The sequence below is a fragment of the Diceros bicornis genome, chromosome 18 (assembly GCF_020826845.1).
Source record: "Diceros bicornis minor isolate mBicDic1 chromosome 18, mDicBic1.mat.cur, whole genome shotgun sequence".
NCBI classification, from domain to species: domain Eukaryota; kingdom Metazoa; phylum Chordata; class Mammalia; order Perissodactyla; family Rhinocerotidae; genus Diceros; species Diceros bicornis.
The window spans coordinates 29338931-29366438 of record NC_080757.1 but is presented as its reverse complement, the minus strand read 5'-3'; the positions used below and the strand labels follow the sequence as shown (position 1 = coordinate 29366438).

At 50.9% G+C, this 27508-nt stretch overlaps 2 protein-coding genes and 1 long non-coding RNA gene across 3 annotated transcripts in view; all 3 read right to left on the bottom strand.

The window, feature by feature from the left end:
* Window positions 1-3713: 3713 nt before the first annotated feature.
* Window positions 3714-6471, bottom strand: LOC131416681 (uncharacterized). Its single transcript, XR_009222628.1, has 2 exons — window positions 5073-6471; window positions 3714-4895 (listed from the first exon to the last, which is right to left on the bottom strand). It is a non-coding gene; the product is annotated as an uncharacterized LOC131416681 (long non-coding RNA).
* A 10562-nt stretch (window positions 6472-17033) lies between these two features.
* Window positions 17034-22684, bottom strand: SUPT4H1 (SPT4 homolog, DSIF elongation factor subunit). Its single transcript, XM_058560576.1, has 5 exons — window positions 22551-22684; window positions 21876-21982; window positions 18208-18263; window positions 17873-17926; window positions 17034-17447 (listed from the first exon to the last, which is right to left on the bottom strand). Exons 1-5 carry the CDS (start codon window positions 22617-22619, stop codon window positions 17380-17382), a joined length of 354 nt encoding a protein of 117 aa, XP_058416559.1. The 5' UTR covers window positions 22620-22684; the 3' UTR covers window positions 17034-17379.
* Window positions 22685-24169: 1485 nt separating this feature from the next.
* The window catches only part of RNF43 (ring finger protein 43), a 60638-nt gene continuing 57299 nt past the window's right edge, over window positions 24170-27508 (bottom strand). Inside the window, exon 9 of the mRNA XM_058560575.1 lies at window positions 24170-25653. Coding sequence (XP_058416558.1) covers window positions 25610-25653 — 44 coding nt within the window. The 3' untranslated portion in view covers window positions 24170-25609. The remainder of the gene's footprint in view (window positions 25654-27508) is intronic.

The window sequence follows — 27508 nt, the reverse complement described above, 5'->3', positions numbered from 1 at the left end:
CTCTGGGGAGTGCAGGGGTCCCCTACAGTCCCGGAGTCCGAGATGGTGGGTGCGGGGGAGGGCTGAGCCTCAGAAGAGGGGGGGCGAGCAGGGGAGAGCTAACCCTCCCCTGCTCTTCCCCCTCCCCTCCCGCCCACCAATAGGAAGTCAGCTGCTGGTTTCCATGGTGATGGCGCTGGACTGGTGGGCTGGACCAGCAGGCAGGGTTGGGACAGAGAGAAGAGCAGGTTCCTCACGGGATGCTGGCCCGGTGCCCCCAACATGTAGCCTCCCACCCCTTGTCCTCAAACACCCCCACACTTTCCAGGGTACAGAGGCAAGGGGGCTGCAGACAGTCCTCCCCACATCGGCCCCAACCCAAGTCTGGTAGAGACAGAAATGGGGTAGTATGACAGATAGACAGAGATCCAGCCATGGAGCAGAGCAGGAATAGACAAGATGGGATTAGAGGTGAAACAAAGACAGAAATCAAGAAAATGAAAACAGGAAGGCAGAAGAAAAAGACAGGTGGAAACAGGCTGAGAGAATTGTTTCAGCTTCCTCCTGGTAGACTGCATTCTGGGGGCAACCGGGCCATCTAGGGCCAGCAGGGGAGACCACGTGGCCTGTTGGGCAGGCTTATGCCCCAAGCTCGCAGGAAGTTCATCTTCTCTCTAGCCTTAGGCATTTTTGCTATGAGGAAATGGCTTTTTGGGACAAGGACGTGGAAACTCCCCCACCCACAAGTCAGCCTCTTTGTGGGGGCAGGGGCTTAGATAGAGTCCTCAAAGACAGGGGTATTGGGAGATGCCTCATGGAGGCGGCCCCTGTCCCCTCTGAACCCGGGACTCAGTCCATCTGCACAGAAGCCAGTCTCGGCCAAGGTCAGGGGCCCTCGTGTGGCACCCCTGAGGAATAGCAGCAGCAGCACTAAACCACAGAGCCCTTGACCATGGGCTCCACCCAGGCCAGAGTTGATGCACGGGGTGGAGGTGACATCTTCACTTCCCTAAAGCAGTATGTGGATCAATATGGGCACCACTACATGATGTGTGTCACTGATATTTATGTCAGGGTATACAGGCATGCCATTATGTGCATGCATATGTGTAGTATGCACATAGAGTCACGTGCCGCGTAAGGACCTTTCAGTCAACGATGGACCGCATATACAACGGTGGTCCCATAAGATTGTAATGGAGCTGAAAAATTCCTATCGCCTAGTGACATCATAGCCATTGTAACGTCATAGGTTGTCATTAGTAGAGAGGAATGTTCATGATGCATTATCTGCTTACAAGCAAATCTATGATGGAAAAAAGAAGCAAACCACCATGGACATATTTCTGAAAAGAGTAACACCTCCTTAAGAAAAGCCTCAGGCAAGTCCTTCATGGAGTATTCCAGAAGAAGGCGTTGTTATCATAGGAGATGACAACTCCAAGTGTGTTATTGCCTCTGAAGACCTTGCAGTGGGACAAAACTTGGAGGTGGAAGACAGTGATGTCGATGATCCTGACCCTGTGTGGCGTAGGCTGATGTGTGTGTTTGTCTCTTAGTTTTTAACAAAAAAGTTTAAAAAGAAAAAATAAATGAAAATCTTTTTAAATAGAAAAAAGCTTATAGAATGATATAAAGAAAGAAAATATTTTTGTACAGCTGTACAATATGTTTGTGTTTTAAGCTCAGTATTATTAAAAGTCAAAAAGTTAAAAAAAATTAAAAAGTTTATAAAATAAAAAAGTTACAGTAAGCTAAGTTTAATTTATTGAAGAAAGAAAAATATTTTTTATAAATTTAGTGTAGCCTAAGTGTACAATGTTTGTATAGTGTACGGTAGTGTCCAGGGCCTTCACATTCACTCACCACTCACTCTCTGACTTACCCAGAGCAACTTCCAGTCATGCAAGCTCTACTCAGGGTAAGTGCCCTATACAGGTGTATCATTTTGATCTTTTATACCATATTTTTACTATATCTTTTCTATGTTTAGATACACAAATATTTACCATTGTGTTACAGTTGCCTGCAGTATTCAGTACAGTAACATGCTGTACAAGTTTGTCGCTTAGGAGCAATAGGCTGGCTATGCCATATAGCCTAGGTGTGTAGGGTCATTTAACGATGAGGACATGTTCTGAGAGATGCATTGTTAGGCGATTTTGTCATTGTGCGAACATCACAGAGTGTACTTACACAAACCTGGATGGTATAGCCTACTGCACATCTAAGCTATATGGTAATAATCTTATGGGGCCACTGTCATATATGTGGTCTGTCGTTGACTGAAACATCATTGTGCGGTGCATGACTGCATAGTTATCTCTGTATATGTGTGTGGGGCAGTTATATTATTTTACATATGTACACACATACATATCTATATATGTATGTATGTGTGTGTACTATTATGAGTCTATAAGTCTCGCTGGTATATACGTATGCACGTTTCTATGTGTGTGCCGTTGCATAGATGCCTACTTGCCATAGTGTCTGTGTGCTGTTATGTATGTGTGAGCTATGATTGTGTGTGTATAAATTACATGTATGACACAATATATGTATATGGATGCCATTATATGGCATTACGCAATATGTAATGATGCACTATCATACAGTCATGTAAATATGTGTAATGCCGTACAATGACATGGTTTTATTTATATCTATGTATCTAGATATATAGATATCACTATATACCTATTGTATATTTATCATCAGGTATGAATGTGTCACTGTATTTGTATGTGTATGGAACCAATGTGTTTATTGTGAATGTCACTATGTGTGTATTTGTATTCTCTTCTACATGTGACACACATCATATGTGTTTATATCATTGTATGTGTGTGTACTATTGAATATGTATGTGTCCTGAGTGTGTGTATATCCCTGTGTGTCATTGTGTGACATGCCAGCCATGTCACATGTGTATGTCACCATACACGTGTGTTGATAGCATACACGTACAGGGCCCCTGGATGTAAATGCACACGCATGCTGGTGTGTGTGCTTTGTATAGCAGCATCTGTGCCCTTGTCTATGTAAAAGATGCTTTGTGTTGGGGCCACAGTGTGTGTGTGTGTCCAATTCTTATATTACCAACAACCCTCTAGACTTTCTTAGATTAGAACTGGAGGTAGGGGCCGGCCCGGTGGCATAGCGGTTGGGTTCACACCCTCCACTTCAGTGGCCCGGGGTTCACGGGTTCAGATCCTGGGCGCAGACCTACACACCACTCATCAAGCCATGCTGTGGTGGCATACCACATACAAAATAGAGGAAGATTGACATTGGTATTAGCGCAAGGACAATCTTCCTCAAGAAAAAAGAGGAGGATAGGCAACAGATGTTAGCCCAGGGCCAGTCTTCCTCACCAAAAAAAAAAAAGAACTGGAGGTAGGCAGCCTTCAGTTTAGGGGTGTGGAAAGCAAGTAGAGGACAGAGCCAGAGCTAGGTTAAAGGTGGAAGGGCCCCTCACAACCCTGCGCCTCCATCTCCTGCCCCCTTTCCTCAGTTTGCAGGGAGGTCCTCACCCCCAGGCATTGTTCCTTGGCGGCTGCGGCCCGGCCAGGCCCAGAGCCCTCTTCTGGTCTCATAGGCAGGGTCAAACCCATATATCTCAAGAGAGTGAGAGTGATTCTCCCTCCCGGCCCCTCTGTGCACCCATCCCATCCATGTGCCTGCTAAGCCCATTCAGCCCCCCAATCCCAGCAACAGAGTCTCAGACAAAAGAGAAGCAGAGTCCATTGTTTATTAGTGTTGGAGTCCCTGGCACCCCATTCCCTTCCATCTACCCTCCTTTCCCTCCTCTTCTTTGTCCTGGCATCTGTCCACTGGCGTCTGGGCCCCCATGCCGGGGCCTCTCCGCAGCTGCATCAGGTCCAGATGTCCAGCCCTCCCAGACCTCGAGGCAGCAGAGGAGCTGATGTGGCATTTCCCTGGTTGGCCGGAACCAGGAGGGACAGCACCGTGGTGGGCAGTGAGGGCCTTTCAGGGGTCTGAGCAGGGTGGGGAGGATGCCTGAGGGGCTCACCTGTCACGCACGGTCCTGAGCGTGGAGGAAGACGGTGGCAGGCGGCAGCGGCGTGGTCTCCGAAGCCCACAGTACACTCATCCATAAAGTAGGAAACACTACACCCTCCAGTGCTGTTAGTAGTGCTTTCTACTTTATGGGTGACTGCACTGTCTGTCTGTCCATCTGCAGGTACTCTTCAGGCCGCCCGCTCCTCCTCCTGACTCCTGTTTCAAGAGCCCCCCAGCCCTCCTCATGGCTTCCCAAGACCCCAACACCCTGCCCCGTGGCCCCCAGAGGGCCCGCCCTGGGCCTTGTGGGCGGTGACTCAGCATGGCGCCAGACTTGCCTCCTCTACCTCCCTCCCCCCACTTCCTCTTTGGTTCCCTCTTCCCTTCCCCCTAGGGCTCCACCCCATCCCCCCAACTTTCAGGGGTACTCAGGTAGAGACCATGGCCATTCTGGAGGCCTCACCACAGTCCCCATTTCTGACCCCTCGAGTGACCCCCCCCCAGCCACAATACTTGCCCTCTAGAGTCCAAATGAGGCAGCCACAGCCTCCTTCCGCACAAGGCCTCCATCCCCAGGCTCCTCACCAGCCCAAAGCCTTGACTCCCTCACTGCCCAGAGCTCCTCAGGCAGGAGCCTAAGGCTATTGCAACGCAGAGGGTAGCCATGTTGGGTGGAGGGAGACGCTTAGCGCCTCTGCTCACACGAGTCTCACTTTTCAGCCTGTGCCCACCCTCTGCCGTTCCCCAGCCCAGCGATGACGCCTTGTCTCTTGAAGCCTTGGACCCCTCTTTCTTCATCTGGGGCCCAGGAGCCATTTTACCTTCCTTGTCTAGAGGGAAGTCAAGGCCCAGGATTTTGAGGAGCTGTCCCACCATGAAGGCCGGTAGATCTGAGGGTTATTGCACCTCTTTGCCTAGAGCTTTGCTTGTAAGCCTTGGCACCCAAGCCCCTGAAGCCCCTCCCCAAAGCCTCTCCACCCAGGGCCTGCAGCCGGAGCCCCTCACTGCCCCTTGAGGCCCAGAGTCAAGGAGCCCGGTGGGGAGTGAAGTGAAAGTCGAACACTTACCTGATGCTGCAGGGCTGAAGGGAGCAAGTCCTGTGCTCCAGGCTCTCAAGTGGGGTTCCCTTCAGGGCGGGCAGGGCTTATAACCCCGAGGCCACGTGGGCCAGATCTCAGGGCGCCCAACGGTCTTGGAGCCCGCCCCCACACCACAGCGGAGATTAGCGCGCCCCTCCCCTCCCTAGGGAGGACAGACTGACAGGAAACCAGAGACAAGGCTGGGTATTGGCGGGAGTGGGGCTGAAGAGACCATCTCACACGCCCTGGGCAGGTGGCTTCCGGGACCCCAGGCTTGCTCCTCCCCCACGGCACCAGCTCCAGGGAATGGTTCAAGAGTCTGGGATTGACTCAAGGCACTGAGTGACCCCAGGAGACAAGGGCTCCCTGTCGGGGCCTTCAGTGAGTGAATTCCAGTACAAGAAAAGGACTTTTTCTCTGAGCCCCACGTCCACCGACCCCAGCCTAGAAAACTCCTTTCCCTTCGGGATAGCAGTGGCATTCAGACCAAGCCGTGGCTCCTCAATATGTGCTGCCCAGAGAGGCCACAGAGATAGAGATGAATAAGGGGGGTCTGGGCCAGCACATCACAGTACCCTCCATGTAGTCAGTTGCCCTCAGCACCCTACAAAGTCACCCCTCCCCCAGCCCCAGCTGGCAGGAGACCAGGCCTGTGCCCTCAGCACGGTATGGGGGTGGGTCACACTTGGGCCAGGTGGGCCTGTTGACACTAGACTGGGTGTTCATGCTTCCCTCAGGGCCTGTAGGGATAGGAGGGCAGGGCAGAACCGTGGTAAGGACCAGGGTCTAAGGCAGGGCATGGGTCCCACTGGGCTTGGAGGAGTGGAGGGAAAGAGGCTCCAGGAGAGTTTCTGGCAGCCACCGGATGTGGGCACGGGGCCCGCCCACCTGCATGCCACCCCCGCTTTCCCCATGGGGAAGGCAGGAAGCTGCCCATCCCAGGGCCCCTGCCTGGGGGAGGGGAACAGGGTGTGGGTCTGGGCCAGGGGCTGAGGTGAGCTGGGTCTGGGCTACACGTTTTCCCCAAGGTACTCCAAGCCTCTCAGTGGGCTTGGCTCTGGAGTCAAAAGGAATAGATTGGAGAGGGAGGAGTAGGAGTGGATGAGACTCACCCAGTGGCTCCTTCCCAGAAAGCCATAGGCCTCTTCTCTGGGTCCTCCATTCAGGGTTAGGTCCACACAGATTTCAGGGAACTCTCTGATTCAATGCCCAGAAGAGGATAGGCACGGAAGGGTGCAGGAGGGAGGGAGATTGCCTCACATCCTTTCCTTCAGGAAGGGCAACTCTCAATCTGGAAAATTGTTGTCCATCCCCAGGCTCCTAAATGGGACAAAGAAAGGGGAACAGGGCCCTTCACCCGCCAGTGTCTGAAGAGACAGTGGCGAGGAGGGCGAGCTGGCCAGAAATGGGACAGTACTCCTTTAACGGACCACCGCTGCCTCAGACCCTGGGTGGAGGGGAAGTGGCTGCCCCAGGCGATAAGAGGATAAGAATATCAAAGTTGTGCAGTAACCTGGGTTCCTGGACCCCCACCCTTCAGGGCCCCTCCTCCTAGAGCATCTTGCCTCCCCACCCTCTGCTTAGAGTACTCCCATAGCCATCACCTCAGAGATGCTTTGTCCCAGCAAAGGAGAGTCACAGACTGGGAGCCAGGAGGCCTGGCTTCGGGGCCCAGATCTGCCACAGACTCCCTCAGCATGTGACCTGCGGCAAGTCAGACCTGAAGTTCCTTCTGAGGGACACGCTCGTTCCTCAACAGTCTCCAACGCAGCCCCTCTCTTGTCCTGAGCAGTGTGGGGGTGACAACAGAGGCTGCTTTTCCTTTGTATGCCCTCAATGCCCAAGGCCAAAGACCACCACTGATTTTTTTTTTCTTGAGGAGAGAGACTGAGGCCCAGCCTCTACATCCACAGAGCTTCTAGGGTCAGGATGTTTCTGGAGGGGCTAAGCCTTTTGCTGGTTCCCACCCTGAGGCTGGAGTTGAAGAGGGATGGAACTGAGGTGGGGCTCAGGGTCCCTGTACCCTGGATTTCTCCCCCAGCCCTGCGATGACTCCCAGCTCTGCTGGGCCTCAAACCAGGAGAAACAGAACAAGGCCAGAGACAGAGTCAGGAATGAGAAAGGGGCCAGGTCTGAGACGAGGACGCAGAGACAATGAGAACCACCCAGGTGAGTAGAACAGAAGCACTGGACTGGAAGCCCTGCTCCAGGCTGGCACAGCCCACACGTGTGGCCTACATGACTGACCGGCAGGTGCCCGAGGGAAGAGCAGTGGGTGCCTGAGCACGCACAAACACACACACAAACACACACACACACACACACGGGGCCCAAAAAGCCCAAAAGATTCAGTCTCCTTTCTAGAGAAGTACAGCAGGCCTAGAGCCACAGAGACACACTGGGTGACGCCGCAGCTCAGGCCTACATATACGCCTTGAGGAAGGCCTGCTGCACACTCCTGGACACACCTGCATTCTCCCCGGAAACACTCAGCAAGGCTCACTCGGGAATCTGAGGCCAGCGCTTGGGAGGGTGATTGGAAGGAACTGGGGATGGCTTGAGAACACAGGCACCTCTGTGAGAGAGGTGTGACTCCTACTCCTGCTCCCAAAGCTGCCTGTTGCCTGAGTTCCCCAGGATGAGAGAAATTAAACCCTTGGTGATGGCCAGTGGCTGAAAGAGGAGGCCTCTCTTTGTGGGGGAGAGAGGAGTTCCAGTTGATTCTTCAAACTCTGCCGCTTGGCGGTAAGTCCAGGCTCGGCCAGGCACCCCCTGGGCAGCCTCAGCTCACTTGGACTCTGCTATAAAATGTCCCCCATGGTCCCTTCCAGTTCTGACACTCTCAGTCCAGGGATCAGATTCCTGCTCAGAGGAGTAAAAGGGGAGGAGGAGTAGGGACCAAGATCAGAAGCAGTTGGGATGGGGCAGCTGCATCAGAGACAAAGTAGTGAGAGGGCTGAGGCCACCAGGGTCTGGGCTTGGGATCCTGGAGGACGCTAGGCTCACAATCCCTCACTCCCACCCCAACCTCACTGACCTTGGGGACAGCCATCTTTGTGTGCCAAGCTGAGGCTGTGGGCAGGTAAAGGTGAGCCTGAGGAGAAAAGGACAGAGGACCTGTCTTCGGGGACTCTCAGTCTGATGGGCGAGACACATATGCAGGGTTTGAGAGTTTTGCGTGTCGGTGTGAGTGAGCAGTTGTACCTAAAGCAGGTGCAGAGCTTCAGGGCTGACGGGACCACTGGCTCCTGCTTGAGTGAGCACTGAACCTAAGGAGTGAAGAAGAACTCACATATACACCTCCACACATACCTACATCTTACAAAATCATGGCAACAAGGGCAAATTAGTCCTAGGTGGGGGTGAGGAGCCCAACGGGCTGGACTGACGGATGGTGCAGTGGCAACCTCAGAGTCCCAGGGCACCCATCAGAGAAGGCTTCCTGGAGGAAGTGAGTACAGATGGAAGAGAGTTTGGAAGGACAGGAGATAGAGAGGGCAGAAGCTGACCAAACAAGGAGGACAAACAGGGAGAAAATGGTCTTTTGAAGGCCTAACACCTGCAACAGAGAGCAAGCCCAGAGGGTGGGAGAAATGACAGGGGCGGCACATGAAGGCTGAGAAGAACACCAAGCCTTCCCCTCCAGCTGCAGGGGCCTGGGGCCCTTACTCGGCAGGCAGGCAGAGATGGCAGCCCAGATAACCTGCCTTGTGAAGAGACAACAAGAGAGAAGCCACAGGACCTAACCACTCACAAACAGGAAGTCAGAAGGCAGAGCAGGCCCGCCCTCAAGGGAGCCAGGGTTGGGAGCAAGCCTGGCCACAAAGGAGGGAAACTGAGCCCCCAGCTTTGCAAAATGGGGCTAAAGACAATTGGAGTCAATAGTCCCAAATGTTGGAACCTTTCACCACCCTCCTGGGAGGGGCTGCCAAGGGAAGCAGTGCTGAGAGAGGGAAGAGCCTCAAGAACATAAGAGAGCCATGTGCCCTGCAGAGGTCATCTCAGCACCTAGGAAGGTCCCCTGACTCATCTCAGAGCCTTGGAGAGCACCAGGAGTGCTGAGAGGCTCTCCCTCAGCCCTACCTGCACTGCCCAGACGTCCTCCAGGTTTTACTTCATGCTCTCCTGCTCTACTCTGGCCAGAGGCAGCTGCAGTGCCCCCTGTGAGGCCAGCTCTGCTCTGGGATGGGCTTCTGGCTCAGCTCTCTAGATCATAGTATCCAAGGCCTTTTAAGCAGCAAGGTCAGGCAGCAAACTGGCCCGAGTCAGGAAACTGAGCTGCAAATCCAGAGGGAGGCAGACGGCAGCCTGAGGTCACAAAGCAAGTCAGGGCCAAGTTCAGGGTTTGGTCCACAGCATCTGGGAAGAGGCAGGGTGGGCTGGGTAGGAGAGGGGGCGTGGGTGTGAGGAAGGCCCCCCTGACCACTGCTGTGGGAGTGGCTCTGAAACCAGAAGTGTCCTCCACTGGGATCTCCTAGGGACACAAGCAGGGAAATGAGAGAAAGCTCCTCTTGTCTCCCTCCATACACAGGCTCCTGGTTTCACTTGCAGAGCTGCACCTGCTCCAGTTTAAACTGCTACAAATAAACTGTGTGTGTGTGTGTGTGTGTGTGTGTGTGTGTGTCTGTGTCTGTGTCTGTGTCTGTGTCTGTGTATGTGTCCTGAGAGTTGGTGATCTCTCATCCCTACCCCCAACAGCAGGCCCACCAAGCAGAGGGCAAAACTAGGGGGCAGGAGACTAGGGTTCCAGTCCCCACCCTGTGGCTGTTTACAGTGTAACTTTGGACCAGTCACTGAATCTGCCCCTCAACGTCCAGCCTTTGTTTCTTCATCTACAAAATTGAGGAGGAGGCTGACCAAAGGACCAGTTTATACTCTAGGAAGTCCCCAAGAGCAAGGGGCCCCAGGGACTTTGGAGGAGGAAGTAGCAAGGCCTGTGTTCCAAGACCTGCCTAGCCACTAGGCAGCCCATGGATTTCCCCAGCTGGCTCAAGGGCAGAACTCCCATAGCTCAGAGAAGGCAGGTGGCTGGGAAAGAATCCTGAGCAGAATCCTCCCCTTGTCTTAGCTAGGAACAAGGGGCAAGGGGCTGGGGGGAACTCTTCTGTCTGTTTCCTCCTGTAAGCATCCTGCCCCCCACAGGATTCCTCCCATCCCAGCGACAGTTGGAGAAGCAGAAGGTGAGGGGTGGAAAGATTGGAGAGCTCTGTGAGGAGTGCCCGTGGACTCCTCTGGGCTGTTTCTTCATTCACCTCCACTGAGCTGGGGGGAAGGGCAGCCGCTGAGACATCTGGAGAACTTTATATAACACATTCAATCTGAGTCTCATTTGATCATCATGCTGAGCCAGTGATGTAAACGATGGTGTCCCCATCTCAGAGATGAGGAACCGGAAACTCGGCGAGGTTAAGTTTCACCTTCCTGAAAATCGGCCAACAGTCTGTATCTTGTTTCTGTCCCCCTAAGGGACTCTATTCAAAGTACTCCCAAAAGGGCCAGGCCTGGCAGACCTCAGAGGGGATACTCAACAGACAGCGGAGATGCAGCCTCACAAACCCCGAGAAGGGAGTTGGAAAAAGCCATGGGAGGGACTCAGGCCTAACGCCCTGCCCCCAGGCTTGTGGGTGAGCGGAGCAGAGGGGTCTAACGGGTAACCAAGTGGTCTGCAGAATCTCTCTCACAGCGAATGGCCACCCAGCCCCTTCTCTCAGAGCCTATTAGGCAGTCAGGTGGGGGAGGGTTGGCCACACAGACTGGGTCCCCCAGCAGCAACAGCAGCAGCAGCAGCAGCAGCTCACAGCACTGGAGCCGTTAAAAAGTGACTCAACCAGAAAGTGCGTTTGAAGCGACGCCCGCCAGGGCCCCAGAGCCAAACCTCAAAAAGACGAAGTGAGAGAGACAAGCCTGCGGGGGCTGGGCTGGGGGTGGAGGCCCGCCCTGGAGCCGGCCTGGCCAAATAAGGGCAAATGCTCCCAGGCCGGCCAATGGGGTGCGGGCAGCCACGTCATGGGGCTGTGGCTGGGGGGGGGCGTCAGGGAGGAGGTGAGAGGCCTGGGGCAAAATGGGGGTGGGGGACCAGCAGGAGGTGCAGGCCCTCCGGGAAGGGTCAAGGGTGAGTGAGCCCGGGGAGGTGCTGCGGCCCTCATCCCCAAAGACCAGGTCAGTAGACCCACACCCCAAGAGCCCCGCCGTCGGGCTTGGGCTCAAGGGGGCAAAAGGAAGACAAGGAGAACCCCCACCCTCCTGCCCAGGTTATGGGCCCTAGATCCCCATAGGCCATGGCAAAACTAAAGGGAGGCCATAAGGACGGCTGGACTGAAACACCAGCGCAGCCTTGCCTGGCCACTGACCGTGGGCAAGTGACATAACTGAAACTCAGTTTTCTCATCTGTGAAAGGGGAATAATGTCTCACAGGAGGGTACTGAGGATCAAATGCAATAATGGAGGCGGCCAGTTTTGAACCTGGCAATTGCCATACTGATATAATAGATTATTATTGTAGAAGCACTGGCCCAGGGCTGCTTCTCACTCGTATTCTTGCCTCCCAGTTGCTGTAAAGATCCCTTTGCAAGGACACCATGTAGTTCTCAATTCTGGCCTCTGCTGCCTACAAGGAGGGCGGGGAGGGACGGAGGCCAGAGGAGTCCTTCCAATCTAAGCTTAGTCCCTCCTGCTGCAGAAGCAGAATAGGTATGCTCTCCTCAGGCTCATTCACCAGGGATGTGAAGTGCCCACCTCGACCTCCTCCATCTCCTTATCTTGTGCCTGGCTCCACTGGGCTCCAGACCCCGCCCCCATCTCCCTGCTCCCCTGGGGTGCAGGGCTGAGGAAGTGAGTCTACTCAGCTGCCCAGAGAAAGTGCCAGTGCGGAGCTGCCTACACAGGGTAGGGGCAGCTACTGGCTTCTCCCAGGGCCTGTGATCACTCTCTTGCCTCAGGCCTCCCCAGCCCCCGCTGGGACCACGAACCAGGAGGAAGGCTGGGTGCTGGCTGCCATCCTCTTCCTCTCCGTGGAGTTCTTCTCTCTCCCAAGCATGGATTTGCATTTACCCCTCTGCCCTCTGCTACTCAAGCCCCCAGGGACGAGGTGACAGTTAAACCCCTCTTCCGGCTAGTGGCCCCAGAGCACTCACTTCCTTCCAGGTATTTTCCGGGATGGGGGGAGGGGTTGAAAGGGTGGCAGTTGCTGGGTTTGGGGAAGGAGTGAGGAATCCATTTTGAAGAGGGGCTGGGGTCCTGCCACTGGTATCTGAAGCTGTTCCTTACCTTCCCTCAAGTTTTCTCTGTAGCACGAGAGTTCAGTTTGGAGGAAGGAGAGAGCACAGACAGGAAGCAGCACACAGGAGATCTTGAAGTGGGCCTGCCAGCTCCCTGACTTCTTACATGCCCAGGCCTCCCTCTGCTGTGGGGTGGACCCCCCACAGCAAGTCCTCTGTCCATGACCACATAATACCTGCTCTCCACTCTGGGGGGTGTATTGAGAATAGAAGGGTGGAGATCTAGAGGGGAGATGTTTTCTATCATATTTCTCAAAGGACCTGGCATCTTGGTGCCAGCAGCATGGGGCAGAGTTTTCTCTGCACCCAGTTCCTGCTTCCTGGGATCTTAAAGCAAAGAGAAACACAAGAATCTGTAGGTGAAAAGCGCTGAGCCAAGCATGCAGGACATACGAAGTAGCAGTGACCCCTCTGGACTTCTGACCACTGTCTCTGGGGCTCAGTCTTCTCACCCATAAAGTGAGGGGCTGGCCTAAGTCCTGACTCTCCCAGCCCTCACGTTCTCTGTATGAGCTGCCTTCACTCGTTCAACAGCCCCAACACTCAGGACCTCACCCTCCCACTGGCAAAGGTCTCTGAGCCCCAAGGCCCAGGCAGGCAGACATGTGCTTTCTCCCTCAGTCTAAGCCTTACTGGCTCACCCTACAGCAATTTTTACCAAGCGTGGCTATCTGTTCTCCTAGCTCAAAAAAGACTGGAAGGGGGACAGCCACACGTGAGCAGCCCAAGTGACAGCTGACAGGCTGACATGAATCCAAGAGGTAGAAAAATAATCAGTCTCAGAACCATTTCACCAGATGATACAAAAATGGAAGTTTATAACAATGACTTTGAGCCAAGTAGAGGTTAAATCACATCCAGAATCTCATATCCAAATAGAAGGGAAATAGGTATTTAAAAAAACAAAACTTATGTCATAAAAAATGAGAACAGAAAGAGAGATTAAAATAAAAAGCCATAATGCTTGAAAAAAACTGTTTTGATATTTTACGTATGATAGATGTATTGGAACATCTATTGCCCAACCATGCCATAGGGATGACATTCTCGCCACACTTACCTAGAACTTATCTAGAGGTGGACAACTTTGGATAATGACAATCTCTTAGATACACTTAGTAGTTTACAGCTCTCAAATTGCTTTTACCTAAGTTAATGTATTTGATTCTCACCATTATCCTAAGACAGGGACGCACAACTGCATCTTTGAGCGAGCTTTTTAAATTTAAAGTATCACATACAAACAGAAAAGTGAACAAATCATGCGTGTATAACTCAATAAAGTTTCAGAAAGTGAACCGACCTATGTAACTAGCATCCAGATCAAGAAATAAGCTATAAGCAGCACCTTAGGAGCCCCTCACGCCCTCTTCCGCCCCCGCCTTTCACGGGTAACCACTATTCCTGCCGCCTAACACACGAGTTTTGTCAACTGCATTTATAGGAGGGAAACTTCATTTTAGAGAAGTAAAGTGACTTGGAAAAGTCACAGCTAGTGGGTGGTAGAGGCAGCGAGGCTGGGGGGCAGAGACAACGCCCCTAGTTGGATGTGTGCATTTTCATCACATGAGTCTGTGTTCCAGTGGAGTGTGAAGATGCCATAATTGGGCTGCAGATGGAGGGAGGTAGCGAGCAGAAAAATCCAGGAGAGGTTGGGGAGTATGGGGCACAGGCCGGCAGATGTCTAAGAGCTGCTGGAGTGGAACAGATGCAGCCAGGTGGGAACTGGAGGAGGACTGGACCAGTTTCCCAGTGCTCCACACAGGGGTCCTTGAGTAAACCCCAAGGATCTCCTCCCTGGGCCATTTCCCCACACTGCCTCCCTCTCTTTGGCTAATATTAGACTTGGAAACCAGAGATGTAGGTGGTGGGAGTAGTGTGGTCAGGGTGAGAGGGGGCTCAATGTGTAGGGACCTGTAATTTAGTAAGCTAATGCCTCCCGCTGGTTCTGTGGAATACTCACGAAGGGAGCCAACCTGCTGCCTTTGGTGGGGATAACTATGTCAGAAACAGCAAGCAGCCCTAAATCGAGTGTGGGCAATGTATTTCTTGAGCTAAGGCTCCACCACTTGATCATGCCAAGTCACTTTAACTCTTTGAGCCTCAGTCTCTTCATCACTACATAAGGATGTTAACTATGACACAGGGGTTTTGTGAGGATCAAATAAGATAATGGACATGAAAGCCCTTTTGTCAACTGTAATATGCTGTTTAAATGAAAGGCTTTACTGACACTAAACATGAACTAGACTTCCAGACAAAGATGTTATTAGTCTCTTCTAAACATTACCTACCTGTTTCTTTTATATACACACACAGAGATCAGGTGTCAGGGAGGGGGCTTGAGGATGGAATAACAGGTTATAGACCAGTTAGGAGTAAGCAGGTAGTGGCCATGCCCAGAGGAGAGGCCTCAGTCCCCAAACCCAAAGAGCCCATCCCCATTACTCTTGGGGAAACTGCTCCCCTCCAAGACCAGAATGTTCTGACCCTTGTTCTATCAGCTACCAATCTCTGCCTTGGGCTGGAAGCTGCATTCAGCAATGCACTACCACTTAGCCTGTTTAGGGGAGAGACTCTAACCCCACAGCCTGTGGTGGGTAGGGAATGGAGAATGAGCAATAAGCGGGCAAGGGGAAGGCAGCCTGGTTTCTAACCTGTCTGACTTGAGTCTGTCCTTGCTGAACTAGGGAGGAGCCTTGCCTTCCTGAAGGAAAGAAGCCAAACTACTGAGCAAGAGAACAAGCAAGACTCTGGGCAGATACGGGACCTCAGCAGTCAGAATGGGGCTGAACCTCTGACAGGCATGATGGGCAGGGCATAGGCCTCATGCACATGGAATGCAGGGCAGCAGTACCAGCACCTGAAACCTTTTCTTCCACACAGCACTGCTCACTCCCAGGGAGCCTTGAAGAATCAATAGTCTCTGTTTCAGCTTCTTTGGGCTCCCAGCCGGGGATGGGACTCCAGCACCTTATCGCCTGTCTGGGCTGCTGAGTGGCACCACAAGCAGGTTCAAGGACCAAACAAAGCAAGAGAGCAAATTCAGAAGCAGCTTCCAGGCAGAGTCCACTTGGCACACTGAGTGCAAAATCCAGTCACGGCAACTGGCCCCCCCTCCCCCACAACCACCAGCGCCTGTGTCTTTCGCTTCCTGCGAGGCTGACAGTTAGGGCCCCAGCTCAGTGTGGGGCTGAGGCAGCCTGAGTGTGGTTATTTGTGCACAGCTCCTCTTGCCTCCGCCCCCCCCCCACAACTGTTTCCATTCTCACCAAGCAGCCACGTCCGGGTCAGACACGCAGGACAGCAGCCGGGGATTTCCAAGGGACTTTTTGAGAAAGCCAGTGAAAGTTGGGTAGTGGCTGCACAGCCTAGGCACTCTTGCTGACACCCACTTCTTCCCTCCAGGATGTAAGCCCTAGCCTGGTGGGGCTGCTTCCCAAGACTCCTTTCAGATTGAAATTGAACAGAAACCACGACCCCTGGGGGTCTTCCAGTTTGCTGGGCAGGGGAAATCCTTGAAAAACTCAGTTGGAAATTGGGGTTAACAGACCATTCCCTCAGGCCTTGAAGGCATCAGAGAAAATGGTTCTGGCTTGAGGAGGACCTGTGAGTGGCGCCATGAGGTCTGGGCCAGTCCCAGCTTCCTTCCCATGGGCTTATGAGAGGACACAGAAAGGGGTCAGTGCAGAGTTAGCGTCTCTCCCTCCTTGCCCCACACTCCAGGCCACAGGTAGGGAGAGACTGACTCACTAGCAACACCAGGTGGCTAAGAGACACAAAGCCCAATGAGTCAGAGCTTACCCTGCTGTGGTGGTTCCAGGCATCTCCCCCAACTATTTTGGTTAATTGTGCACATACTGTATATTTTGAAGAATGGCTAATAAAAGGAGAGCAAACAAAGTTTACCATAGAATTTTCCCATTGCTTCATTTTTATAATCGCAACATTCCTAGGGTAAATAGGCAGAGTGTGATCATTCTCATTTTACACATGGAGAACAAGAAACTTAGGGAAATCATGGGGATACTAACAAGATTTTTGTGGAAATTTAAGTAAATGAGAATTTATGGTAAATTTTTAATTCTAAAACAAATCACTCACGTTGGCCAATAATGTGACATCACTCAAGGCCCCCTACTAGGCCAGAGGAGAAAGGGAGGGGCCCACGTCCTGTGGAGGCACAAACTAGCCAGATGGAGACCCAGCAGCCACCTGAGGGTCTGTTAGGGGAATAGGGAGGAATGTAAGAGGGGGAGGGGCAGGTCGTGAGTGCCACTGTCTGGCCTAAGGTATAGAAAGAGCAGTAAAAAGAAGAAAACAGACAAGGAAAAAAAAGCATTAAATATGGTCAAGGGGCAAAGAATACCAAGAAGACTCAGGATTTCTTTAAGGGACACCTGCTGTGCCAGGTCTAGAGGACAGAAGGCTGCAACCGCCAGACACCAGGACTACCAGGCTGATGGGGTTGCCTAGACTTAGGACAGCAGACCTTCCAACGAGATGCAAGGAAGCACACTAGACAGGCGGCAACCCTGGAGGCTCAAGGATGGGTAACAGGGAGCACAAGAGCCTCTGCTGCTCTGAGAAGGTGCTTACGAAGCAAGTGAGTTCTTACTGTGTGCCCCCCCTCCCCAGCTCAGATAAAAGAAAGAGACAAGGCATCTGTCATGGGCTTAAGAACTTTCCCAGGGGTTCATGTTTATTGGCATTTGACCCAGAGTCCTGCCCACGGGCAATGGCACAGCCCAGGGCCGTGTGTAGGAAAACCAGCATCCTACTCCCCAACCAATTCAGTCTCTGTTAATGCACCCATTCAAACCCCTCCCACCCCGACCAGTAGTCCAAAGAAGGTAAAATGGCCCAGGGACACGCTGTGCCGCTCCCTCAACACAGTCTGCTGAGTCTCAGAACTGGAAGGTGGGAAGCAGCTGAAGCTCTGCCCATTTAGCTCCACAACAAAAAACAAGCAGAGGCAGGAGATGGGGAGCAAAGACGCTGGCGGCCATGCATCTTGCTACGTCTTTATAGCTGTGTCTCTGGATTTGTAGGCCACTCCTCGACTTTTCAGCTCCCGCACGATTCCTATGGCAGGGAAAAAAAAAACAGCTCTGTGAGGGAAGAGGATTCCAAGATTCTGAAGGCTAAGAAAGCTCCCGCAGCTACTACTTGGGAGTGGGGGGTGTCCTGAGCAGACTGGAGTTCCTAGACTGCTTATCAACAGGCCTGCTTGGTTGGCTTGTTACCAACGAAGACCCAGGCTAGTGCTTGGTAATGGCTTGGTAAGAATGAGAAGAAAAAGAGATACATTGTAGTCATCAAAAGCAAGGGTTCTGGGTTGAAATTCTGGCTCCTCACTTACAAGCTGGGTGACCCTGGGCTACTTATTTAACCTCTTTGTGTCTATGTTGCCTCACAGAGTTGTGAGGACTGGCATTAGTTCACATAAATGACTTCCACAGAGCTTGGCAGAATAAATGAACATTGGCTCTTATTATGACTATTATTACCTTGGGGCAGGCGACCAGTGACCGACACCGCATATACACCTGGCTTAAAGTTACCTGAGAGAGAAGAAAAGAGATTGCAGTGAGAATGAGTTAAGACTGAAGACCAAATGAAAGCTTAAGCTAAAAATGAAAGAAACGCTGCAACTCCAAGAGAAGAGCAATCCTTTCTTTTGGCTACAAGTGTTACACGACAGAGCACAGGGTGCTTTGCTTTTCTCTCCTACAACCCCATCTTTCTCACTCTGAACCCACTTACCCTCTGATATAAGACTCCCCCACTAGACCCGAGGGACAGCAATACCACCATGAGGATAGGAAGAAAGGGAGAAACTTACTGACTCGCTGCCACTTGGAGACCCAGCTGTCCTCTGGACTCATCATTGCAATGATTCTAGGAAGGGAAAAGAAAACAGAATCAGCCTGAGCCTCCCTACTACAAAATAGAAAGACCAAGGGAGCTGCCCTCTTTACTCTGCTCCCAGCCAGCACAAGAGTGCTGAGAGGAAACCCATGAAAAAGCCAAGATTTGGGCCGCCCCATGGCTTAGCGGTTAAGTGCTCGTGCTCTGCTACTGGCAGCCCGGGTTCGGATCCCGGGCACGCACCGACGTACTGCTTCTCCGGCCATGCTGAGGCTGCGTCCCACATACAGCAACTAGAAGGATGTGCAAGTATGATATGCAACTATCTACTGGGTCTTTGGGGCAAAAAAACGGAGGAGGATTGGCAATAGATGTTAGCTCAGAGCCGGTCTTCCTCAGCAAAAAAAAAAAAAAAAAGCCAAGATTTGAGTCTCTATTAGAAAGCAGGGGAAACTGAGCTCTAATGCTGGGCAGGGGCTGACTCAAAGCTAGTACTGACAAAGGTCCTCTGCACTTATGTCCCTGTCACGTCAGTCACCATCCCCCAAAGACTATCTCACTAGGCTCAAAAACATCCTTAGCCCACAGATTCCCTGGGAAACAGGACACCTTTAGAGGTAGATGGCCAGTGTTACTGTTTACAACCAACACAACCACTAGGGGGCTGGGGCCTAGTGCGAAGGGGAGGATGAGTCAAAACAATGGGTCCTTCTACCAGAAGTAAGTTAGACTTGGCCAAGCTCTGCCTCTAATGAGCTGTACTGCCTGACACACTTATGGAGACCTCTCTCGGAATTTCACTGGGATAAGACTCAAAGGTTGATCTAATACATGAAAAACACCCAGCACAGAGCAGGTGCTAAATAAGCATTAGCTCTCCTTATTATCCTAATAGTCCTTCCCAGGGTAGCTCTGATCCCAGAGCACAGGCAACAGAAAGGCTACTCAAGGGCTAGAAGCCTGCTGCTACTCGAGCAGAACAGCTGAGCATCAGGTGCTTTCAGAAGCTACAGAGGTCATCTTTGTCACTCACTCAATCAAATGCTTACTGACTGCCTACTGTGACAGGACTGTTCTAGGCACTGATATTTGCTGACTGCCTCCTCAAAACCCATTCCCTCTTCTCTTGCAACAATCTTCGCTCCTTATTTGGGGAGCCTCTCTTCCCATCCAAATCCTACATTCTCAGCCATATGCTTTGAGTGGCTGATCCCACCTCCAGGGCTGGTGAGTAGGGTAACACTTGCCCTAGCCCGGCAGACTGATCTGGGGTATGTAGGCCATTCTCCTCTGTCCTTCACTATCTTCCTAGCCTTACAGCGCCTATTATCCGACCTTATGACTTAACCTAAACAGAATTCCCACCATTCTCCAAACATACCCTGGTTTTCCCACCCCATGTCCTTGCTAGAGTCATTTCTCTTTGTTTAGAATGCTTTTTCTACCTCTCTCTCACCCCAACCTCCTCAAAAATCCTGTATTTCTCTCCTTAGGAGTCTTGTTCATTTGCTATCTCCTCCACTTCTGGCTGAGTTCATCTAACCCTCCTCTGATCTCCTTTGGCCTTTGATATACTCACTCTTCAAAACCTAATATGCACCAGAATATATAAATAACTCCTACAACTCTACAACAAAAAAACAAACAACCTGATTCAAAAATGGACAAAGGACTTGCACATACATTTCTCCAAAGATATACAAGTAGCCAATAAGCAAATGAAAAGATGCTCAACATCACTAATCATTAGGGAAACGCAAATCAAAACCACTATGAGATACCACTTCAGACCCAATAGGGTGGCTGTTACCAAAAACAAAACAAAAACCAGAAAATAAGTGTTGGCAAGGATGTGTAAAAATTGGGACCTTTGTGTACTGCTGGTAGAAATGTAAAATAGTGCCGCTATTATAGAAAACAGTATGGTGATTCCTCAAAATATTAAACAGATTGATCCAGCAATTCCACTTCCGGATATATACCCCAAAGTGAAAGGAGGGAGTTGAACAGATATTTGTAAACCCATGTTCACAGCAGCATTATTCATAACAGCCAAAAAGGTGGCTGATATGCAACCTAAGTGTCCATCAATAGATGAATGGATAAACAAAATGTGGTGTATACATACAATGCATTATTCAGCTTAAAAAGGAAATTCTGACACATGCTACAACATGGATAAACCTTGAAAATATTATGCTAAATGAAAGAAGCCAGTCACAAAAGGACAAATATCGTATGATTCCATTTATATGAAGTAGCTAGACTAGTCAAATCCATAGAAAAGTAGAATAGTGGCTGCCAGGGGTTGAGGGGAGGAGGGAATGAGATGAAAAAAGTTCTAGAGATGGATGGTGGTGATGGCTGCGCACAACAATGTGAATATACTCAATACCATTGAATTCTATACCTAAAAATGGTAAATTTTTTGTTATGTATATTTTACCACAATTTTTAAAAAAAACTAACATGCAAAACTTTACACTGTGTCTCTTACTAGTAAGTATCTCATTGTGTAACTCTTGACATCTCTCACAGCAGCCAACATAGTACTTTACCGACAGATGGGAGTCCCTTCATTCATTTGCTAGCACTGTACCATTCAGTGCTAACAAATGAATGAAGGGACTGGAGTATCCATCTGAGTATGCACATGCATGAGTAAGAAGTAAAGGTCCCATGACAACAACTTTTTTGCCCAATCCCTTATTCTTCCTTAAAGGAAATCAAAGCACATATGGAATTGGCCCACCTTGAAGGAACCTTGGCAAGTACTGGGTTTGGGTCCAGTTTGTGTATAAACTCTTAATTGGCCTAACAGTCAAAAGAAACTTAATACCTCCTTAACTCCCAAAGAATATTGCCTTCTGGCTCCTACCTTGGGGAAGGAAAATTGAGACCCGGCCACTTATGTTTTCCTCATTTCCCCTTCTCCCCACTGGGCAATCTCGTCAAGGGAAAATTTTTCTTATAGGGCCTCTTAGAGTCATCTAAAAGCATCAGCTTTAGGGCAATAATTTACCATTACTGTACCTTCCTTTTTCTTCATTTTCAAAAAGCATCTTCATGCATTCAACAAACATTTATTAAGCATCCACCACCTTCCAGGCCCTGTGCCAGGCGTGGTGCACAAGATAAACACAGTCCCTACCATTAAGGAGCTAACAGTCTAGTGAAAAACTGTCCAGTGGAAATATAATGAAAGCCACACAAATTATCTGAAATTTTCTAGCAGCCATGTTTAAAAGAGTAAAGACAAAAAAGGTGAAATTAATTTCAATAATGTATTTCATTTAACCCAATATATCCAAAGAACTATCATTTTGGCATTAATACAAAGAATATTAATATATTTTACACTCTTTTTTGTGCTAAGTCTTTGCAACCCAGCGTCGTATATTTTACACTTAAAGCAAATCTCAATTTGGACTAGCCACAGGATTAGGTCTCAAAAGCCTGACCCGTGTTTACTTGGTGGGGTGGGTTAGGGTGGGGCGGCGAAAGGATTAGGGTGGGGCGGTGAAGGGATTAGGGTGGGGCGGTGAAGGGATTAGGGTGGGGTGGTGAAGGGATTAGGATGCGGCCGTTAGGGCCGGGGTGGAAGTGACGTAAACGTGAAGGAAAGAATCTAAAGGGGCTTACCCATCAAAGGAAGAGCTGGTGCAGTCGTATACCATTTCTCGGTTACCCTTCATCTGAAGGTATGCATCACAGTTGTCACAACCGTCATATTCAAACTGGTCTATAGTCTGGGAGGGGAAAAAAAAGGAGAGAAGTGAGCACGAACAAGGCCAAAAAAATGCAGCTTTCTCAACACTTCTACCTGGTCAAGTAGAAGGCTCCCTACGTTGGCTCGTCTCATCAGGTCCCCCACCCAACACTCCCAGAGCCCCATTCCTAAATTCCACCCTCACACTCCTTCCCTCCTTGTTCCCAACTGCGTCTTACCTACTCCCTTCCCTAGTCTCCCCAGGGTCAGGCACCCTCCGACTACTCCCTCAGCTGCAGATTCCCACCCTCCTCTGATTCCCAGTGTACTTCAGCTCCAAAAGAAGTTCACCGAACATCTGTTAAGGGTCAGGCCTGTGCTAAGAGCTGAGAATGCAAAGGCATGTAAGACTGCCCGTTCCTACGCCTGCAAAACCTGCCCGCGTTCCTACCGACATAAAACAACGATCTCCTGCAGCTCCCCACATCGCCTGCCACCGCCGGGGTCCTGGACCTCGCCTTTCTCTTCACTATCCCCTAGCCCCGTTCCACACTCTTTCCCCCAGCTTGGTCCCCCATCGCCCCTACAACCAAGTCCCCGATGGGTACCTTAACCAGCGAACAGAGCAAACAAGCCCGCAGATGCCGCAGGTCTTTCGGCACCGTCTCCAGAGCCATCCTCTCCGATGGAAGAACACCGAGCGATTGAGCCACAACCCCCTCGCTCTCGGGAAGTAAACAGCGAATTACCCAGAATGCCTGCTACCTCCGGTGCCTCAGACTTCCTCTTCCGGTGTGGGAGGCCGCGAGCCCCGCTCCTCCCCCCGCCTTAGAAGATGGTTTCTCCCGCCTGGAGGCGGGGCCAGCCGGGAGTCACCTGGGCCGGCGCGCGCCCCCGCCACCTGGGCTGGCGCGAGGGCGAGGCGGGCGCGGCCGTTGGGCCTGTGGGCGGGGCCCCTGGGGGAGGGGCGGCGCAGCTGGCGCTTGCGCAGGAACTCGTCGCGGCCCGGGCCGGAATCCGGGCGGCGCGGGCCATTTGATCTAGGCCGCTGGCACTCGGCCGCCGATCCCCTTGGAAGTCTCCCAGATGACAGCCGAGATTGCCTTTTGTCTTCCCGTTTTAAAAGCGCAAGGCCAGAGAGTCCACTGTCTCCCTCTGGATTATCTCTGCGGAGACGAAAGAAATCCAGGAAAGCCCCCCTCCTTCCTAACGGCCAGAGCATGATAGGGTTTCCATTCGCTGTCCACAGGAATGCTGGCCTGTGAGCGCACGGCGGAAAAAATGCCTATTTAATTATTTTTAAAAATTTTTTATGTACGTTTCCTCGTTCCAGCTGATAGTTTATGCTTTGTGCAGCTTTTAGCATTTAGACACAGTTCCTTTACTTCAGAACATCTGTAGGGGATTAAGTGTCCTTTAATTTTTTTTTTTTTTTTAATTTCACTCTATAGAAAGCTATATGTCTTGCTCTCTGGTTCAGAATTGGGCACTGGACAACCATTACCCCTACCAAACCTCTCCCGGAGAGGCAGAGGGGAAAATGTGCTTTGTGAGGACGAGAGCAAGGCCTCCCCAGGCCCTGTGGAATTCTTCAGACCGGCACAGCACCGGCTCCCTTGAGCCTCACAATAGCCCATGTGTAGGCAGAGCACAGTCGTTTGTGTTTATCTGAATTGGAGCTTTGAGATATAAATAGTTTCAGGCCCTATCCTCCCAACCAGGCCTCCTAATTGAAACCGAGCTTCAAGGCAGGCCTGTCTTGTGCTGGTCTCATGCTTTGTTCAGATGGGCTCTGGGACTGGGGTTAGGATATTCTCTATCACTGAGTACTTTCCTCTTTGTTATCTCAGGGGAGCTCTGCAACAACTGTGAAGTAGGCCCATTTTATGGGTGGAAAAAATGAGGCACAGAGTATTTGCCCAGGGTCACAAAGAAAGTCACCGAAGCATCATAAATTAGAGTGGGAAGTAAACAGTGCAGTAATAATGCAGAAAACGACTGAACCACAGCGGGAAACCAGCCATGCTTTCTCCTCACCTGATCTCACTACACCATGTTTTTAGGGGCTTACGAACCCTTTCTTGTGCCAAGCCCACTACTCTACCCTATCTTTTCATAAATCAGAGCCTAGCCTCTGATATCAGAGATAATTTATTTCTGTCAATGTCGAAGATGAAGTTGTTACCCTGAGTGACAGTCGTGACATAACAAAACCACGAGACCAGACCGCATTTGTGGATAAATATATTAGCAAATAAATACATTTCTCAACATAGTGCCTGATTCAAGCGTCTTTCTGTCTGGTTCAGATATAAATACCAATGTGGGTGCCTAGGTGCTAGTTCCCCACTTACTTTGAGGGAAGAAGATTCCCAGGCGGGGTCCTGTGCCCACTTTGCTCCCACATTCACATTCCAAATGGGATAATCCTAGAGGGGCCAGCAATGGTCCAGCTGCCCTGGGGTGAATGTCACCCTAAGGAAACCCCTCAGCCCTTGCCCACTCAGTACCAGCTGCCCAGGCCAGACCTCCTGCTCCATCTCCACTCTCGCATGCACACCTTCCTGTGTGTCCCTGGCCTGTATGGCTTATATTAGGAAGCTAGACCTCCGGGCCATCTAAACCCAAGGGCCCCACTTTGCTTTTCCTTTGTTCTCCCCTGTTTCCCATCTCTGCTTTGAGAGAAAACTCTCAGAGACGAATTCCCTGTTGTCCTTGTTCAGCTCTAATTCTGCCTTTTCCACTTTCATTCCATCCTCCCTCATCCTAGATGAAGCCAGCAGAAATCCTCTTCTTCCCACCTACTTTGAGACTTTGAGATAGGAGATCTCCAAGGAAGAGTTATTCCCTCCCCATACCCCCATTCCTAGCTCCCTGAGGAACTAGGGCTCCTGGAGTGACAAGGGAGTTTGAAAATCAGAGGCTTCGTCTCAGGTTCCTCAAGGTACTGTACCACCTCGGGGACAGAACTCCACCCCCTGGCTCCCAAAGCTTCCCCTCTGACCTAATGTAGTGATTCTGACAATTAAGGACAAGAAGGGGAAAACATCCTCCCTTATGCACCAGGGCAGTTATTGCCTAGAGAAGCTGCAGAGCCCTGCTTTTTAGGGCTCAGGGCTCACCTATGCTCCTGATCCTTTTGCGAAGAAGGAAAATGGTAAGAGCCAGGATTGCTGCTGATGCAGCAGCCTTACCCGGAAGGAGCCAAAGCTGGTGTGCGGGACTCACCCAAAGAAGGAGGTGAGAAGGGGTCATGCATTCATCTAGACCCACTGGCTGGTATGAACATGAGGCTTGGGATGAGGGCAACCTGCAGGGGCTGAGGGAAGGAACAGCACCTTTATTAACTCCTATCTACCCATACCTAGCTTTCTGCTCTCAAAAAACAGCCTTCAAGGGAGCCAGTCCACACAGGCAGCAGCTGGTTGCCTGGCTGGACAGACTTGCTGCCCTGCAAATGTTTTCTGCCGACAAGAACGGGAGCTGGGAGCAGGAAACAATACCTCCTGCCACCCACCATCACCGCTCCTCTTCCAGTGGTTCCAGGAAGTACAGCAAAGAGAGGGGCGCTTTCTGAGGTCCTTTCTTCTCTCAGGAGCAGGACTCTGTGCCAGGTAGGGCCGAGTCATCCGGAGCACACTCTTGGTTGGAGCCAGGCCTGAACATCTCACACGGCCTGTTCACACAGCTCCTCAAGCTCCTCCTCTGAGCCTGCATTTAGAGAAAAGGGAGGAAAGAGGTCACTGAGAGTCAGGCCAGCCTCTTGCTTTTTCCACCTGCAGGAGAGTACAGCTGGGAGGGAACCAAAGAGAGGGAAGAACAGGGAATGTGTCCAGAGGGTGACTAGATTGAAAGCTGAGAGGGGCCCTAGTTGGGACATGGGGGAGAGAAAACAAATCTACAGAAAGAGAAATATATATAGCAACCAATATGTTACCAATACTTACTATTCATTCATTCACCCAATAAATATTTATGAAGTACTCTTGGATCTGGCCTGCTACCATGTGCCAAATAGAAGACCAAAAATAAATAAATAAGCAGGGACCTTGGGGCCAGCCTGGTGGCATAGTGGTTACGTTCACATACTCAGCTTTGGTGGCCTGGGGTTCGTGGGTTTAGATCCCGGGCACGGACCTATGCACTGCTTATCAAACCATGCTGTGGTGGCATCCCACATATAAAGTAGAGGAAGATGGGCATGGATGTTAGCCCAGGGCCAATCTCCCTCAGCAAAAAGAGGAAGATTGGCAACAGATGTTAGCCCAGGGCTAATCTTCCCCACCAGAAAAAAAAAAAAAAGAAGCAGGGACCTGACAACCTTGTAGGAGAGAAGGTGTGCATGCAAATAGCAATTATGTTAGTGGGACAGGACTGGGGTCATAAGAGATGAATTGAGGAAGGGGTGAGATCATGTCCAAGTGAAGCAATCAGGAAGGGCTTCCTGAAAGTGGAGATAAATGAGCTGGTCCTGCAAGAATTGGATTTATGGGAACAGGAAGGCAGCAGAATGTTCTGGGCCGCAGGAACTGCAAGAAGTGTTTACCCAGTTTGGCTAAAGCATGGGGCAGAGAAGGGAAGGGAAAGAATGGAAAATAAAGTTGAGAAGGAAGCTGGGAGCTAGCTGGTGCTAAAGCCTGGAAGGCCAAACCAGGCTGGATTTTTCTTTACTGTGAGTGAAACAACATTTGAAGATTCTGGACAGTTCATTTGAGGCAGACGACCCTGGCAGCTATATGAGGGGTAGGTGAGCAGGGTAACTGTGCTGTATGATCCTACAGGACAGAACACTGGATGCGCAGTGCCCTGCCATCATGGCCCTGTAAGAGGGAAAGGAAGAGCTAGGAGGCTCCTGCCTCCATCTTTAGGCTGCACCTAAGACAGGGACAGGGCCCATCAGTCCTGGAGGAGAATAGGATCAAGCCAGCAGAGATACAATTAACAGAACCTGGCACTGATGGGATGTGAGGAGCAGGGAAAAGGGAGGCATTGAAACTAGTTCTGAGTTTGGGAGAGAGGGGAAGTGGTGGTCTGGCACCGGCAGCACTGGAAGTATACACATGAAGGGTTCAAATGGAATCATCAAACACATGGCCAAAGCTTGCCTTACATGGCTCTATGGAAGCAATTATTTCCTGTACTATAACTGTTTGCATGCCTGTCTCCCCACAAACCTGGATCTCCTGGTTGACAAGTTCCACGTCCTCAGAGCCTAGCCTGGAACCTAGCACATAGCAAGCATACAATGCAGAAAGGAAAAAGGAGGGAAGAAATGAATGATAGCAGCTCTCAGGTCCCGCCTATAAGATTCTAGACTCTGAGGTCTTATATTTCAGGACCTTTAGGTCAGTGCCCTTTTGCGGTGGAGTGGTCCTCCGAGCGAGGGCGGTAGGCAAAGAGCTGTGTCATCTACACAATGGGAGAAGATGAGGAAGAGTAGGAGGTAGAGGGCTCCAGAGGAGGAGGAGAGGGATTTGAGCAAATAAATACCAATTTAAAGTTGATTTATGTTATCACCATTGGTTGTAATACAGTAACAGGGATGCATTGAGCCCCCAAGAAAATG

Bases quoted from the DNA above. Each gene is read 5' to 3' on its own strand.
- SUPT4H1 (XM_058560576.1), bottom strand. From the start codon at position 22,619: ATGGCTCTGGAGACGGTGCCGAAAGACCTGCGGCATCTGCGGGCTTGT. The intron at 21,983-22,550 runs GTACCCATCGGG...TTCCCCTCCCAG, and splicing joins TGCTCTGTTCGCTGGTTAAG to ACTATAGACCAGTTTGAATA. The intron at 17,927-18,207 runs GTAAGTTTCTCC...CTTCTCTCTCAG, and splicing joins CTCCAAGTGGCAGCGAGTCA to GTAACTTTAAGCCAGGTGTA.